At 39.1% G+C, this 16619-nt stretch overlaps 1 protein-coding gene across 3 annotated transcripts in view; it reads right to left on the bottom strand.

Moving 5' to 3' along the window:
* The window catches only part of GSAP (gamma-secretase activating protein), a 46727-nt gene that overhangs the window by 22883 nt on the left and 7225 nt on the right, over positions 1 to 16619 (bottom strand). For 2 of the 3 annotated variants that reach the window (XM_005013660.4, XM_072030397.1), the window contains exons 3-15: positions 16282 to 16338; positions 15533 to 15602; positions 15103 to 15159; positions 14874 to 14962; positions 14405 to 14474; positions 13283 to 13329; positions 12441 to 12545; positions 11448 to 11507; positions 10693 to 10736; positions 7900 to 7985; positions 3110 to 3187; positions 778 to 855; positions 205 to 297 (exon numbers count right to left, since the gene is read on the bottom strand). In XM_005013660.4, coding sequence (XP_005013717.3) covers positions 205 to 297; positions 778 to 855; positions 3110 to 3187; positions 7900 to 7985; positions 10693 to 10736; positions 11448 to 11507; positions 12441 to 12545; positions 13283 to 13329; positions 14405 to 14474; positions 14874 to 14962; positions 15103 to 15159; positions 15533 to 15602; positions 16282 to 16338 — 934 coding nt within the window. The remainder of the gene's footprint in view (positions 1 to 204; positions 298 to 777; positions 856 to 3109; positions 3188 to 7899; positions 7986 to 10692; positions 10737 to 11447; positions 11508 to 12440; positions 12546 to 13282; positions 13330 to 14404; positions 14475 to 14873; positions 14963 to 15102; positions 15160 to 15532; positions 15603 to 16281; positions 16339 to 16619) is intronic. The other variant, XM_038179964.1, reaches the window with a different exon arrangement.

Below are 16619 nucleotides of genomic sequence, written 5' to 3'. Positions count from 1 at the left end.
TATAATAGATCAAGTCTGAAGTGTCATTTCAGAAACTTTTTAAAATGGAAAATAGAAAAAATGTTGCTTTTATTTTTCAGTCCCTCTTTTCCTTTATTGCATAGTGCTCTGAAAATGTTGACCAAACACAACTTCCCCGTTACGAGATTTAAACAATTTTCCACTATATCTATAAAATCATTTCATGTAGCAGTCTTACTATACCTGTCAGAAATAAACTATAGCACAGTAGGTCAGGATGCTGAATATTCAGGAGGTGCAGGAACTGGCCAGGCAAATAAGCAGCCACATAGTAGTCTATTTAAAGAAATAACAGTGGTCAATTTAGCACTTGCTCATTTATTTGCTTTAAGAGGCTGTTTCACATGAGTCCCATCTTAACCCACTTCTCTTTGATGGAATTGATTATATCTAGGAAATATAAAAGAAGTTAATTAAAAGCTGCTGTTGTATTAACACAGGAAATACTAGCAACACATTTGGGCTTCCAGGGGAGGTTTCAAGAGGCTTGAGACACTCAAGAACTCAGCAGCTGATCTCCAGAGCAGAAGCTGAGTCAATTTCAGAGGAAGTTGCTTACTAACAGTGAGGTATTGCAATATCAAACGCCAAATACAAAAATTAAGCAAGAAAAAAAAAAAAAAAGGTGTGGCAAAATAGCTTAACTACTTAAAGCCAAGAGAAAAATCCTTTCCTTCTAGAAAAGGGTTAGACCTTTGTCTCCCTGCTGGGGACAGAGAATGGCAGGCACACAGGGAAATAACATGAGTAACTTACCCAGATTCAAAAAGGCCACTTCCTTCAATTGATGAGATGCTGTTCTTTCTAGAGAAACTGTAAAAGTTTTGCTATAACCTAGGGAAACATAATATATTTAAAAATACATATATCCATCTGTTATAAGCCAAGTATAACTTTATAGTTAGAAAATTCAGCAGTGCCAATATACCCAAACAGTGATATTTTAAGACTGCTTTACGGGCTTGTCTGCACAGATGGATTTACTTCATACTGCACAGAGTTGCTGTGTACTTAGTAGACCTGCACCCACACAATGCAGTTCTTTAGGGTGAGGAAATTGGCCATGCACTACGCAGTCTGTGTTCATGTTTAAAGAAGCATTCCAACTCAGAGCAAACATGTACAAAAACATCAATGCCCCAAAAATAAACAAATCCTTTACATACCTGTACCTCACATTTTGGTGGTCCTTCAAATGATTTCTAAAATTTCCAGTTTGTTCATCTGCACGCCCTATTGCTACGGTTTATTTCAAATTTGTTTAAACTATGCTAATTTCAGACTCACTGTGCTTGCATGGGCTTTGCACCAGCACAACTGTTGTTTTATTCTAGACTTGCACCAAACCTCCTCTGGCACCCACTAAGAATGACACAGATCCCTTCAATCTCCTTAATCTCTCAGAAAAGCTTGAGGTGAAAATAGCTAGGGAGAAAATGACTGATTCCCCATGCTGCCACATCCTAAAGGCTGAACGGTGTCACAATCAGGATGCTACTTAATACTGCATGAAAATTCAAGTTAAAATAGGTCCCCAGTTTGCAGAACTACCAAGGAAAAACGTAGATCATGAGCCATGCCACTCATCCAGAGGGACTCTTGACACTAGCAGAGAGACATGTTTTCTCTCTGCTGGGAAAAAAAAAGAAAAAAAAAGTGAGACCTCTAAGACCAATAGCAACACAACACATGAAGGGATACCTAAAAAAAATAGTTTTTCCACACCAAATACTGACTGAAGTTTCCTTGGAATGAATCAGCATTCACCACCCTGTTCTGTTACTTGCCAACCTGAACGCTCATGCAAGCTACTACCAGCACTACAGACCACACCTGCAGCATCACCATGTTGGTGTTTATGTCACAGCAAGAAACTGTTAGGACCTCCTTTGAGGGGTAGATTCCTTTTGAGTGTAAAGACACTGCAGCAGAGTCCTTATGTCTCTAAAATGCAGCTTACACTCCCCATACCCTGCTGCTTCTATGGAATACCTCAGGACCAGTCTTATAATTCTCTCCCACAACCGATGAATCTTAAGTGAATCCACAAACATCTCTGCCCCAAGCAACTCCATTCCTTAAAGGTCACTTCAGATGCAGCTGGTTGGTGTCACCATATTTATCCTCACTCTTTTCTTGGTACAGAAACAAATGCACAAAGGCATGGTTGGCTCCAAGCCATGCAACCCCCCCCTTCAGCTACACATCAAGAACATCTGGGGAAGCCAACCCTTCCCTGCAGATCAGCACATTGCAGAGTGCTGCCACAAAACAAAATTGACTTTTCCAGATTGTTAATGCCTTTAAGCCAAAAATGCAGATAGCCCAACCCCACAATGTTCCAGCAAAGTACCATTAGTGCAACTGACACATGAAGATTTTCCTGACACAAGAAAACAAGGACTTCAAGTAAAACAGAAGCTTGCTGTCCACTTCAACACAGGTGCTCCACACTGTGCAGCTTCTCACTTCAGAACTAATTCACCTTTCTTCCATGTATCAAACGAGGAAAGATCTTGCTAATGTTTTCCTCTGATCAGAATAAAATAATTAAACTAACAAAGAACATTATTTAACAAGAAAAAAAAATCTAACTTAAAATTCAGAGCTAGAGCACCACTTACGTAGCTACCATTCTTAAGCCTGTGGGTGTTGCACCTCTTGCTGTGAAAAATGACACACTGAACTGGGACTCTGAACAGACATTCAAGCTAAGAGCTGTTGGCTCTATTTCCCATACAAATGCCTTATGGCATAAGTACAACACACCTGCAGCTCCCACAGATTTCATTGATGTTGTTTGCGCTCAGCATGTCAGAAAGTCTGGCTAGAAATAAGAGACCCAACTAATAGCCACTCGTGAAGTCACTGGTTTGAAGCTATTAATTCAGCATCAGGCACGAAGTCTACAGCAGGAAAGATGAGTCTGCAGACAAATGCAGCTGCTGTCTTTAGAACACCAGCAACAGTAGTTTATTGTCTGCAGGCTTCGGTAGCTATTTGTTTTGCAAGGCATTCTGCAACTCTTCCAGCAAAGTGACATTCTCCATACAGATATAATGAAGTCAGCACAACAGGTCAATCTTACCTTTATGTAAAAAATATATGGAGTATATTATTACATCAGGAATATCAGAGGCTAGACTGCAACACACACACAAGCCTCCTAGAAAGATAAAAGAAAATTGATTAGTCCACCTGAATACTTACAACACCTTTACAATGCACAAAACCAAAGCAAGGCTGTTTTAAATTAGAAACTAACAATAACAACCTCTCAAAAAAGGTAAAGGTTACGGAAATACAGACTATGCATCTCCAACCATCATTTACCTAGGGAAACACAGAGTAAGGAAGACCAGAGGAGACAATGTGGCACAATGGAGCCCTGAGTTCTGACATGACCAGTTGTTGTTCTTTAAAGAAGCACATTTTTAGCTTTTCCCAGAAGAAGCTATTCTTGCAGCCAGAAAACTGATCAAGCCTCTCTCTCTTCAGTCTGTTTCAATCTCTAGATATTTTCTGTTACGGGACTACCAAATACTCATGGAACAACAAACATGGTCTGTCTGCTTTCTAAATAATAATTTCATATTGGCAGCAGCACGGTATGCTACCAGAGCTAGACATCACAGTCACTTCTCCCTTTTTCCAGCCCAAAGAGCTGCGATTCCTTTTTAAGGACAAAAATCAGTCCTTGTCACAAGTTTATTTCAGCCAAGATGCTCTGTGTAGGAATGGTTCCCCCTGCCGCATCCACACGAACTCCCTATCAGACTGACAGACCACTTTGACCCTGTTGGGGGGTAGTCCTCCCTCCATCTCCTAACAAAAACTTCAGTCTCCTACCTCCAAGGCTCTGGGGCAAGCTGCTTTGGCATGCTAGAAACAGCTTCCAAACCATACTGTCCCAATACAGCTGGGAAAGACAGGCCACAGCTATAATCGTTCACCTTTTGCCTTTGCTGAAAGTTTATCACTCAAGGAAAAAAAGTAAAGCAAATATTCTTCTTCAAAAAAAAAAAAAAAAGTTTATATATATGAGGGATTAAAATAAAAAGGCACCAAAAAGAAAGAGCACAAGTCCCCAAAGCACTGTTACCAAGGTATTTTATATTTGGTTACATGCCTAGTGCACGGAGCTGTACCACGACTGTGATACAGATCTGGCTGAGGCACTCCACGCTTCTGGGGAAGGTAAATACTTTCTCCTGCTTATTCTTAGCTGCCTGAATCTTGTTGGGAAGCTCGAAACAGTTTTGCTTGGATATTTAAGTCATTTAGACAACAGACAGGGCATGCTGCCAGAGCACTTGGCATCTGTCAGAGCATGCATAATTTTTAAAGTAGCAGCATCAGGACTCATGAGGAAGATTGGAGAAGCTCCAGCAACCCACAATGCTGTTTTATTCCCAAAAGCTCCCTTCCAACACTACAAATGTATTTCTTGAATGCAGGAGGCTACTGTATACACTGTTCTGTAAATTGTGCAGCATGCAAGTGAATGCAAGTCAATTTGTTCAGGCTGAAGTGTTGGTGGGTGTATATGCAAGCTGATCACAACAACAGTGGCTATGGGGAGCTATTACTGGGACGTACACATTCAACACCAGGATCCTGGTCCAAACGTTAATAAACTGAACTACAAGCAATAGAAAATATCAAATGGTGCTTTGTAAACACAGTTGCTGATCTGAGACACATATGTTTTCATCTGTCCAAGCAAGGTTATATCTGAGACTGCCTTGGCAGTCCCATTAATGCAGCCAGAGACTGGCAATGCAAGACAAACTCCCTTCTCCTCACCAGTGCTCTCTGCAAATTAGAGCTGGGTTGTGTTGATTCAGGGAAAGCTTATCTTTCTATTGCGCCTATATGGTAAAAGCTTTCTGCCTTTGCATGACCAAATCTGTCCATTTCAAAAGCCTTTGCAAACAGGACGAGCTGGAGCTAAATGCCATAATGTGAGATAACTCAGATGAAGATATTTCTGAAAAGATAAGTCTGTCCAAATATAACAGGAAAAACAAAAAGATCTCAACCACAACAAAGAAAAAACAGCATCTAAAAGTAAAGTTCTGCTCATATAGGGTAGCAGTTACTACATTCAGCAACATTACGAAAACAACTGCAGTTCTGCTGCTTCATTTATAAACATCATACCACCAAAACCAAAGAGTTTCATATGAAATACATATGGACACAGGAAGTTTTCCTAACTTCAAATTCCTGTTTTCTGTCCAGAACCTTAGGATGCAAGGCCGTAGGAGTTTTTCAACATGGCATCTGAGCACCGCAGTTCAAAAATGACATTGGATTAGCTCATTTTGTTTAGTTATGTTGGCTTAAGAATGACTGGCTGCAGCTAACTTCAGCCATGCAAACATCTCTCCTTTAGATTCCTTCTACAAAGCAAATGATAAAATACAGATAGCAGCAACCATCCCCTGTAGATGCCTATTTCTCAACATAGTTAGAGTCCAAATGCTTAGGTTTTAGGCAGCTAAAGTTAGGTGAGAGTAACTCAGTGTTTATTTCATCTTACTACCTGCATTTTTTTTGGAATACCAAGTAAATTTAACTTCTAAAGCATTAGAAAATGTAACAGCCAAGTATTGTTTGAAGAATTACTGAATTCTGAGCATATAAAGTTAATTCTAAGACTAGAACTACTTGATGTAAGCTAATCTAGAAGTACACAGCAGTTTTTATCTGGAGACTTTTTGTCTTGTTTTGCCAAGTGTAAGGAACAGGGCTACTTTTCTTCTACTGCAGCAGTTTGAGAAATAAAGAGTGATTTCATTCAGAGATCAGATTGGCAGTAGCCAAAAATAGTTCATTAAATGGGGAGCTGCATGGAACATTCCATTTAGAAGTTATGCCAATCATTCTTTGCCAGTGATAGCTAAATGATACAAATAGGATATCAGCAGTGATAGTTGAAGCATGCTAGCAGTTCATGCTAGCAGTTCCACAGAAGTCATAGTCTGTGCCCCAAGGAGAATGCAGTCTTGTCTTGTAAATCACCGTAAGCAAGAAAGACAAGAGGGAATTTCAGTTCACATACCCACACCATCCTTGAACAACTACATATGGTGTCACTGCCAAAACCATTTGTTCTGAACTGCAATTACTCCAAATAAACTGTGCAATGTCATCCTCAGTTTCAAAAAACAACTAGTGAAGAGCCACATACAATAAACTTAGTAAATGTCAAATTATGTGTTTTACATTAAGCACAATGTTCAGCATGAGAAAGGTTCCACACAATTTAAATACTGCATTGCCAGATGGAAAATAGCATTTTATTTCAGGGTAATCAAACAATAGACTTGATGGAAGACAATTTCATCCTGGCCTAAAAGGAAGTGACTGACTCTAAGCAAACCCTAGCAAAGCATAGCTTTAAAAGGAAACATGTATATGAATCAATAACCTCTTCCATTCTTAGACAGGCAGTTTGTATATGAAATGCACATAAAAATACTCAGTCTTGCTAACGGAGAAAAACTAACCTAATCTACATTTGCTAGATGGAAACTTGGCTTTCTTCTGCTTCTAATTCCTTCCCTGTAATCTTTAAGTGTACCGTCTGCCTTGGTAAGAAAAAAAAAACATATAAGGAAACTGTATTTCACTTGACTTGCCTTCATGGTCACTTCAAGGCAACTGGCAAATACCTCAGCAACTTACCCATGTGCACAAAAGCATCCTTAGAAAGTGAGATACAAAGCTACTATTGCGACACATCACACCTCTACACAACTCTCTGGACTAATCAAAGGTAAACCAGATACCATCTGCTTGGCTGATACTCTGCTTGGCTGTATGGTCTAATTTAGAAGTTGAAATTGTAGGTGTCTGTGATGAACAGATGTCTCTTGAGACTGGTTTTTAACCAAAAAAAAAAGCTCTAAGATGCATTAGGATGCAGGTTAAAACCTATATCCTAAAGGTTTAAGGAACATACTAACAAATATGTATTAAACCACTAAGTATCACATGCTCAGTACATACCAAGTATCACATACTTGGACCCACTATCACATACTGACATTTATGTCAAACTCTTGCAATCTGTAATGTAGATGCTCCATTTATGCACATGAACTCTGTAACACGGTTACATGCAATGCCAGATACCCAGACAACAGACCTCACCAACACCTTCCCTGCATTTACTTTCAAACACATATTTGGTCAGCTTTAACATTAAATGGCTCTAACATAACACATGACCAAGCTTCAGGACTGCCCCTGCTCTGAAACTACAAGAAAATGCTTAATCAGAAACATTTTGCTGTACGGGTGCACTATATCAGTTCTTTGGAGCTGAACTACCAGAAAATTTCTAAGTCACTGTCTCAGTGTTAATATGTAAAACTCCAAGTAATCTTCAGCTTAACTTGTTATACAGCTTTCAGAGGGTAACCAAACCAAACAATAAAAAAGCTGTGTACTTAAAATTAAGCATTTATTAATGAGGTTAGAGATTAATACACTGAGTAGTTTTAAAAGTTAACGTGGTTAACCTCTATGAAATATTTAGAAAGACCAAAAATGTGAAAGACTAAACTGTATACTTACCAGAAGCTAATGTTTGTCTTTTTTTTTTTTTTCCCCTAGGGGTATTGCTAGAAAACTTTCCAATCTGTAAAGAGCTATTGATTCCTCCTGGGACACAAAACTACTTGCCTTCTCCCTCTTATCTGTCACGTATACTCTAAAGGAATAAAGAAGTCTCACACATGCAAAGAGTAACAACTATACATGTATATAATGTATTACGAAGAAATTCCTAGTAATCAATTATGATTACACTATATGATAATTACATGTGGGGAACGTTACAATATGACATTTGTATTTATTCGTTACCTGCTTTACTTGTAAAAACCCGAAGATTCAAAGATGTGGATGTAACATCTTGGTCTTGGCAGTCATCATATCCAAAATTCACTAGTCTATGAGCAAATAAAGACCATTAAATAAATCAGTTCTTCATCCACAATGACTCATCACAACACAAAGACCATAACAGTTGCAATATAATAAAAATATACTAATTGAACTATAATCAAACATTCTCTAATGCAAGTTAAATCGGGCTTTAAGCGATCAGCTTGATACTGTTAGCTATAAGAATCACAAGACTGTGAAGTTACCAGAAACCAACAATTCTTATTACAACTGCATGATTTCATATGCACTTCTTGCAGCATAACCCAACCATTCCAACTTTGATGTGCAATTGAGTTTTGAAGAAGTATCAGAAATCCTGTCACTTGTTATGCCTGTGAATTCTATGGCTTTGCAGTCCAGCTGAACCATTCTTGTATCTGTAAAGCTACACCTAAATCTGCAAGCAGGCACACCAATTCCAGTGGAAGTACTTGAAAAGGAAAGAAAAAAAAAAATCATGCTCACATGGAACGTGTGATGCCATGATATTCTTTCTGTCTCATGTTGGTTGTGCTTTAATGTTTTTTGGAAGAATAACAGAACATCCCAAGTTGGAAAAGACCCACAAGGATCATCAAATCCAACTCAATATAAAGGAGGGAAAGGATGCCATCCAGAGGGACCTGGGCAGGCCTGACAGGTGGGCCTGTGCTACCTCATGAGGTCCAACAAGGCCAAGTACAAGGTCCTGCAACTGGGCCGGGGCAATCCCAAGCACAAACACAGGCTGGGTGGAGAACGGATTGAGAGCAGCTCTGAGGAAAAGGCCCTGGGGGTGTTGGTGGATGAGAAGCTCAACATGAGCCGGCAATGTGTGCTTGCAGCCCAGAAAACCAACCATGTCCTGGCTGCATCAACAGAAGCGTGGCCAGCGGGGCAAGAGAGGTGATTGTGCCCCTCTGCTCTGCTCTCGTGAGACCACACCTGGAGCCCTGTGCTCAGCTCTGGGGTCCCCAGCACATGAAGGACATGGACGTATTAGAATGAGCCCAGAGGAGGACCACAAGGATGATCAGAGGGCTGGAGCACCTCTCCTACAAAGACAGGTTGAGGGAGTTGGGGTTGTTCAGCCTGGAGAAGAGAAGGCTTGGGAGAGACCTTACAGCGGCCTTCCAGTGCCTAAAGGGGGCCCTACAGGAAAGCTGGGAAGGAACTCTTTGTCAGGCGTGCAGCGATAGGACAAGGGGGAATGACTTTAAACTAAAAGAGGGGAGATTAATTAGATTAGATACTCAGAAGAAGTTTACTCTGAGGGTGATGAGGCCCTGGCCCAGAGAAGCTGTGGATGCCCCATCCCTGGAGGTGTTCAAGGCCAGGCTGGATGGGGCTTTGGGCAACCTGGTGTGGTGGGAGGTGTCCCTGCCCGTGGCAGGGGTTGGAACAGGACAGTCGTTAAGGTCCCTTCCAACCCAAACCATTCGGGTATTCTGTGAACTCATGGCTCTACACAGACGTGCTCAAAAACCAGGTGTCTGAGAGCATTATCCAAATGCTTCTTGAACTCCATCAGGTTCTGTGTCATGAGCACTTCCCTGGGCAGCCCGTCACAGTGCCTGAGCACCCTCTCACTGAAGCACCTTTTCCTAACATTCAACCTGAACTACCTGTGGCACAGCTTCATTACAGTTATATTTTCATATCTTTAAGATCTAGAAGTCCTAGTTTTCCCATGCAGAACGTACAACAGATAGTTCTAGTCAGTCTGGATGGGTTTGTTAGTTTTTTGGGGCTGGGGGTTTTTGGATGGTTGGTTTGGTTACCCTCTGCCCTTACCAAAAGAATTTGGCTCCCGTAGTGAGATTCACCTGAGGTTTTCTGCAAGAATTTTGGGGAAAAAAAAAAAAAAAGTACTGAAGCTCTTAGAGTTGGATTTTTTTTTTCGGTACTAACAACAACAGTATAATTGCCCATTTTGGGCAACCTGCATGTGCAGGAGCACTATGCTGAGCGTTCTGCATAGTGCTGAGACATCCTGAGCACCCCATTCTGGGTAGGATGCTACTCAGCTACCTTCAGTTTTTGATATCATTAACTGTTCAGATAACTGAACAGGCCCTTTTGGAACATAAATTCAACTAACTGTAGATAGATGAGGATGGGATGAATTACGACAAACTATCCTGCTCTTCCTCAGTTAAGAGGGAACCTAATAGAGCCTTAAGGAGACAAGCTCGGATGCAGTCACTGTAGTCAGAATCTATGAGTCTTAGCCTTTGAAACTGCAGGCTGCCTGGAAATAGCATGCTGGAGAACAAGAACAGCACAGGCAGTGCCTCATGGACAATAAAAAGCTGCTACTGGTCTGGTTAACTGCCCAGTAAAACATGTAACAGCAATTAAAAATGGAGAGCTTCCCTTGACAGGAATTTCCACATCACTACTACAGCATGCCCAAGACTGAAACAACTCTCTTTAACTAGGTACCAAATACTCGGAGAAATGATGTTTTAACATATGGCTAGCTCTTTAGACAAATCATTTTTGAAAACAGCACCAAAAAAGCATTCAAGGATTAAATTACATTTTACCACTGATGAAAATGAGAAGAGCTGGAGGTTTGGACAAAAAAAAAGTGTCAATCAAATTATTCTTATGTTCCAGTCCCAAATAGGTAACTCCAAGCAAAGATACTATGGTTCTAAACCACATTTTACTTCACTTTATAAAATACTACTCTATATATTAAAAGGAAAACAAACAGATCCTTACTTTACTCGTGTGTCAGTCACAGAAATATCCAGGTGTGATTCCAGCTGTTAATCACAAACCAAAACCAAACCTGTTATTTAGTGAGATCAGGATGATTACTGAACTATGTTTAACATTTCGGCCCAGTAAAATGTGTCACACACATTTCAACAGATTCAACATTTTAACAAAGACCAAAAAAAAGTTTATATCCTCTATAATCCTTACTGTCTCAGACAAGTCACAAAAGACTCTTAGAAGATACGCGTGTCAATTGTGAGACAGTTAACCTCTTCTATTAGAGCAAATTTTAACACCTGGGATAAAAGTTTAGTGGTACTTGTATGCTCAGTATCTCTAGTTTTTATGTTCTCTGTCTTTTGACAGCAACAGATTTTTCCGTCTCACTGAAAACTGCCTCAGCAATCCACAGATTTTATCTAGTGTTTGATAATCCTGATTTTCAATACCCAAGTATAGGATCAGTGTACTACCATGAGTATCACATACTTCTAGGTCAGTATCTGTGCAATTCCTCTGAAATTACCTTACCATGGTGCAATCTGAATATGCATGCATGAATTCTTGAAAAGAATACAAAACAAGAACAAAAAAACAAAACACACAAAAAAGGAAAAAACAAAACCAGTTTCCCTCTGCAAAACGTCTGTTTTTGAAGATTAAACAGATACTGAAACTGATCTCATTATCAGTGCCTGGAAGATAAAATTACATCCAACTCAAAACTAGCATATAATAAAATTCTAATTACTTACTATTGAGTTAAAACTTCCATCAGGGTAAAACTGGACACATTTTAAAGTACACCTTGATTCCTAGAATGAAGAGGATATGTTCTTTAACTAATTAAAAATATGCACATCATATAGACTGGAAAGTGGATTCCCCAGCATTCTACACACTTAACACGCTTTGCTAACAAATATGCAGAAGTCAGGGGACAAAAGAAGACATTAAAAACCACATATAACCCCCCACAATAGCACTCTGACATACTTCCTTCCTGTCTCAGATCATTATCTACCAATCATATAAAATTGCGTGGGCCCTCACTTCAACACAGCATTATGTGTCTCACACACACACATTCTAGAATGTTAAACAAAAACTTCTTCACAGCTACCTGTGTGGCAAAAGGAACCATATCTTATTTTGGTCAGTTCAAAAAGGATCTCTCAAACAAAAACAGGAATGTGTTTCTCCATCACGGTTCACTTCCTGTTATTTCCTAACACTTCTTTGGCAGCTAAGAAAAGCTGAGAAAAGTAGACTTTCATTTATGCAGAATACATCAAATGCAAGTAGTCCTTCAGGCAAAACAAACAAGCAAACAAAAAAAAAAAACGTGAGGAGTTTGAGCATTTCTAGCCAAGACTGAACTCATTTGGTACATTCAGTAAGCCTGTGTACAGCATACTTTTCAGATGTGAATTCTGTAAAAGAGGCAATACACTCCCACAACTTTTAGTAGATTTAGATCCTTTTGAACAAAAGACCTTTTTAAAGCCAAGAAAACTAACAAACCCATCCATTTTTAGAGGAAGCACTGAGACTATCAGTCTTCCTGCAATTACTATGCACAAATGGCTGTCCAAGCAAGCCTGGCTTTTGATTTGGGTTGTTTGAGACAATAACAAGACAGCCTATAATGGAAACCAAACTCACACTATTATTACACCACACTCTCAGAAAGCTTCTCTGTTATGAGACAGACAGGAACAAAACCACTAGAATAACACTGATTTCACCTTTGGAACAATGTAGAAGAGTCTCTGTTCCGTCATATCCCATTGTGCCCAAATGAGATCATCTGCAACTCTGGCTCTTGGAAGCTGACCTGAGTTTTGAATCACCTAAAGGGAAAGAAAGAACATTAGAGGTCATCAAGTAAGGTTTTGTAATGATTACACACAGACTGTGCTTTAAAGAGAAGAGCAATGACAGAAGAGGCTCAAATACTTTGGTGCTTGAAGGGAATATGCTACATGTCAGCAGCACAAGGGCCACCTCTGCTGTGTGCAAGATGCTCAGGTTCAAGATCAGGAAGTTTCTAGGGTACTCCAACTACCAAGTATTTCCAGAGCCTGTATTTTCTCCATAAAATGAAACATTGGGGTCTGCAACACAATTTGTTAGTATATCAGATGTATGCTTATTAATAATAAGTGCTTTAAGTGGAACATGCACATTCAGTTAGCTGAAAATAAATTGATGTTTGAAAGGCAAAAAACATATTAGACTCTAAGTACTGTGAATGGTCCAATCTTTTTTTTTCCCCTCTAAGTTTTGTGTCTTTTTTTTTTTTTAATGAATCTTTTCCTGGGACACTTGGACTCCCAGAAGGCAAAGTCAGGAAGGTGACTCTACAAATACATTGAATGGTTTAAAAATAAACATACCCTATGTTTTCTTCCTTCTAACATCCAGACAAATTCAGAAACAAAGTTACTTTCCTCATAGATTACTTGATATACATTTTTTAAAACAAACTTTGTGGTTAGCAGGATGAATTGCCAAGTTACAAAACAATTAGCTAAAATTAAAGGATAGATGCTTACATTCTCAAAACTCAAGATTTTTCAGGACTTACCACTTTGTGTTCTTCCACAGCAACACAAATATCAAATTGTTCAATATCTTTAAAACAATAAAAAACATTTCAGTAAAAACATACATTTTTTACGTGTTTTTATATAGTTAAACAATTTCACCTCTTAGAATGTTATGGGAGCCCATTAGACCCAAGAAAGCTCAACTCAGTGCAAGAGATATTTGATGTATGAACAGAGGTGCCTACTCAGAGGCCTGGACTCTTCCTCTCCTGAGAGGGTGGCATCAGCAGTACCACCCAGGGCAAAGTCCTCTGCCCACATCGTTGCAGCACTGTCAGAAGAGTGCTACATGAAACATGCCAAACCAAGCAAAGGATGATGCTTGCAGAGAAAGAGCATGCACAGCTGCATGCTGCCCTTGCCCTGTTTCACTTCCTACCAGGAGTACCACCTTGCAAGCCTTCCCATGCAAAGCTGCTAGCAGTTACTGCTAGTCTACCTATGTTAGGGGTGCAAAATCAATCTGAAAGATTTTATAAACGGGACTGTTTTTGATCAAAGCCCTAAGTGAACAGATTATGAGATTAACTCTGCCTACTTAACTCCAGCTACCTAAAAATTGGCATGTAGCTTAGCAGAAAAGACAGGCCTCTACAAAAAGATGGGAAAAGCCATGTCAGTCTTTGATAAGAGTAAAGGCAAGCCTGCCTTTTGCAAGTGTCCCCCTCTATCCATTCTCACTTACTAGGCTGAAACTCCCACTACATGAGGCTCAACATGCAATGTTAAGCCAAATCCAAGGAACTTTTGTCCTGTTCTTATCCCCTTGTCATGCTATTAAATCAGAATCCATTTGTCATAATCAATGGGGCTATTCTAAATTTCTACAGGCAATTAAGAAAGTATAATGTAGCTTTTCTAGAATTTACGATGACTGATGAATGCATGAACCAAGAAAAAAAAAATGCAAAGCTGTCCATTCTTCCAACACTGAAAAAAAACTCATTAAAGCATATAGCTTTTGAAAGACATTCAGGATACCTAGAATAGTTCATACTTTCTTTTCATTGTTTTTCCCCAATAAATGACTATAAAAAACTATCCCTGATGGGCATCTTAAAGGAGAAGAATGACAATGTACTTTCAAAATATTAACTCACATTTATCTTCTGAAACTAGCAAGAGGCGACTTTCTGTAGAAGTATTTCTGCCTTCAACTGGATAAAGGAACTATACAGAAAGTTTCACAAAAGTAAGTAAGTAACTACAGTTGTTTACAGCACTTATTTAAAATATTTAGCTGAATAGTTAACATATATTTAAATAAAGCCAAGCACATGCATGACATTCAATTAATAAGAACAGCTTTTATTACAGACTAAGAGTCATCAATCACTATTGCAAGCTTAGGGAGACTGAAGAGAGGGGAAAAAAGTAGCCTACACCTTAGATAAATCCTACCTCTAACATTTTACAAGGTTTCTCATCTTTTTAGTGTACCAATGTTTTTGTTACATTATCTCTATCTCCCTTACAACACTTGCAAGAAACATGAGACTTTTCTGGACTCTATCACTTTGTCCACACTGCATTAAGAAGGTTTGCATTTAGATTATTTGAATGATTTACCTGTACTCGAACGCAGCTATCCACAGCCTTCAGGACTCTCACATTATTAATGGGATGAATTTCAATTAGCAAGGTTAAATATTTGGATACTGCAAAAAGAACATGTTTTAGATAAGTCTTTTTTTTTTTTTTATATATATATATACACTTTTATCACTAAGAGAAAAAAAAAAGAAACAAGAAAGAATAAAATACTTCTAACAGTATTAAAACAATCCACTTGTAGTACCTGACTGTAACAGCCGGCTCACTCTTTCTTCCTCTGTGTATTGACGGAAGCTGACCGCTAATCCAGAAAAAGAACACAGCAAGCATGCTATTAATCTTACTGAATACTCTTGGAGAGCAAACATCACAAACATTTTACAAAAATATGCATTTTAAGAAGCAACAGAAGCTCCCCCAGATGTAGGAGACATACATAAATGCAGGTAAGAGAAGTGAGCAAGGGGTGTTGGAGATTTTTCTTTTACTGTAACAGTAATGACAGGATTGTTACCTACATTTTTTGGTGATGGATCCACTCAAATGCGTAGATTGACACGAGTAACACAGGGTTCAAAACAGACCCATATGTAATTATAAACTCAAATGCATCACACAAATAACCTAAATCATCTTTAATGATGACAAAAAAATGAATAATGAAACATATTTACCCAGTAACGTCCTTTCACTGTTGACTGAACAACTGATTATGCGCAGATCTCTCTCAAACATATAGAGGTGCTATAAAGGAAATACATTAGCAACAATAAATTATTTTTAACTACATAAAGATAACCATTTAATTACTACTCCTTAGGAAATCATCACTGAGCTGTTCACCTTTTCATTTCTAAAGCAAATTCCTCTTAAATCAGACGAACTTCAAGCCTCACTTCTGTCACTTCTCCTTTTCCTCATTTGTTTGTTTCTTAATGGTTCTTTTGAGCTCTAGTTGCCACTAGAGCCGTACAGCAAAGCTTTACATAAGTATGAAATCTTACCCATTTCATGCTGTTTTGGGACACCTGCAAAGACCCGTTATCACGGTTCCAACCACTGAACTGTGGTGCATTATTCAGTTTTAATTTTTTTTCTCACAAATAGTAGCAGCAGACAGACCGAGGAGGCACACATGACAATACAAAAAAATCATTTACTTTTAAGGGAACATGCTGTGTTTAAGAGGGGACCTTGAACTGGTTGTTTAGAAATCAAGACTCCAAACACGACACTACTACTCCCAAGATGTTCTGTAATCTTAATACTGCTGAGCATCATGTGAGTACCTTTCATTTCTCTCCTCCATTTCAAAAAAAAACATTTAAATGCTTAAGGAGTTGACACACTGTGTTTCGAGGCATCAAAATCTAAAATCCTATAGCACTGCCCTCACCAGTCAGAAGCACGGTTTTGCTCTCACCTCATTTTCTTTAGTTTGAAGGTCGTACAATCCAATATGGGTCTCTCTCTGATTTCCCTACAGATGAAAACAAATCAACACTGAATGTGCACGCACGTTTAAACAGTTGTTGCTTTTTCTCCAACCCTTCTTTCCTCTTTTCCCCCCTTCCCTTGGCAAACATCCTCATACGCTTCCCTGTCCTGTAATACAGGCAGTTAATTATCTAATTCCAAGAAGGAGAGGCAAAAATGAGAACAATGTGGTGAGCTTTTTTTTCCCCCTTTCAGAACTAACACATGTGACAAAGCTGAAATGTAGCCAATCCACTGCCCACCAGCTGTGCCATATGCCACTTG

Source organism: Anas platyrhynchos, chromosome 1, assembly GCF_047663525.1.
Source record: "Anas platyrhynchos isolate ZD024472 breed Pekin duck chromosome 1, IASCAAS_PekinDuck_T2T, whole genome shotgun sequence".
NCBI lineage: Eukaryota > Metazoa > Chordata > Aves > Anseriformes > Anatidae > Anas > Anas platyrhynchos.
This window is presented reverse-complemented; position numbering and strand designations above follow the sequence as displayed.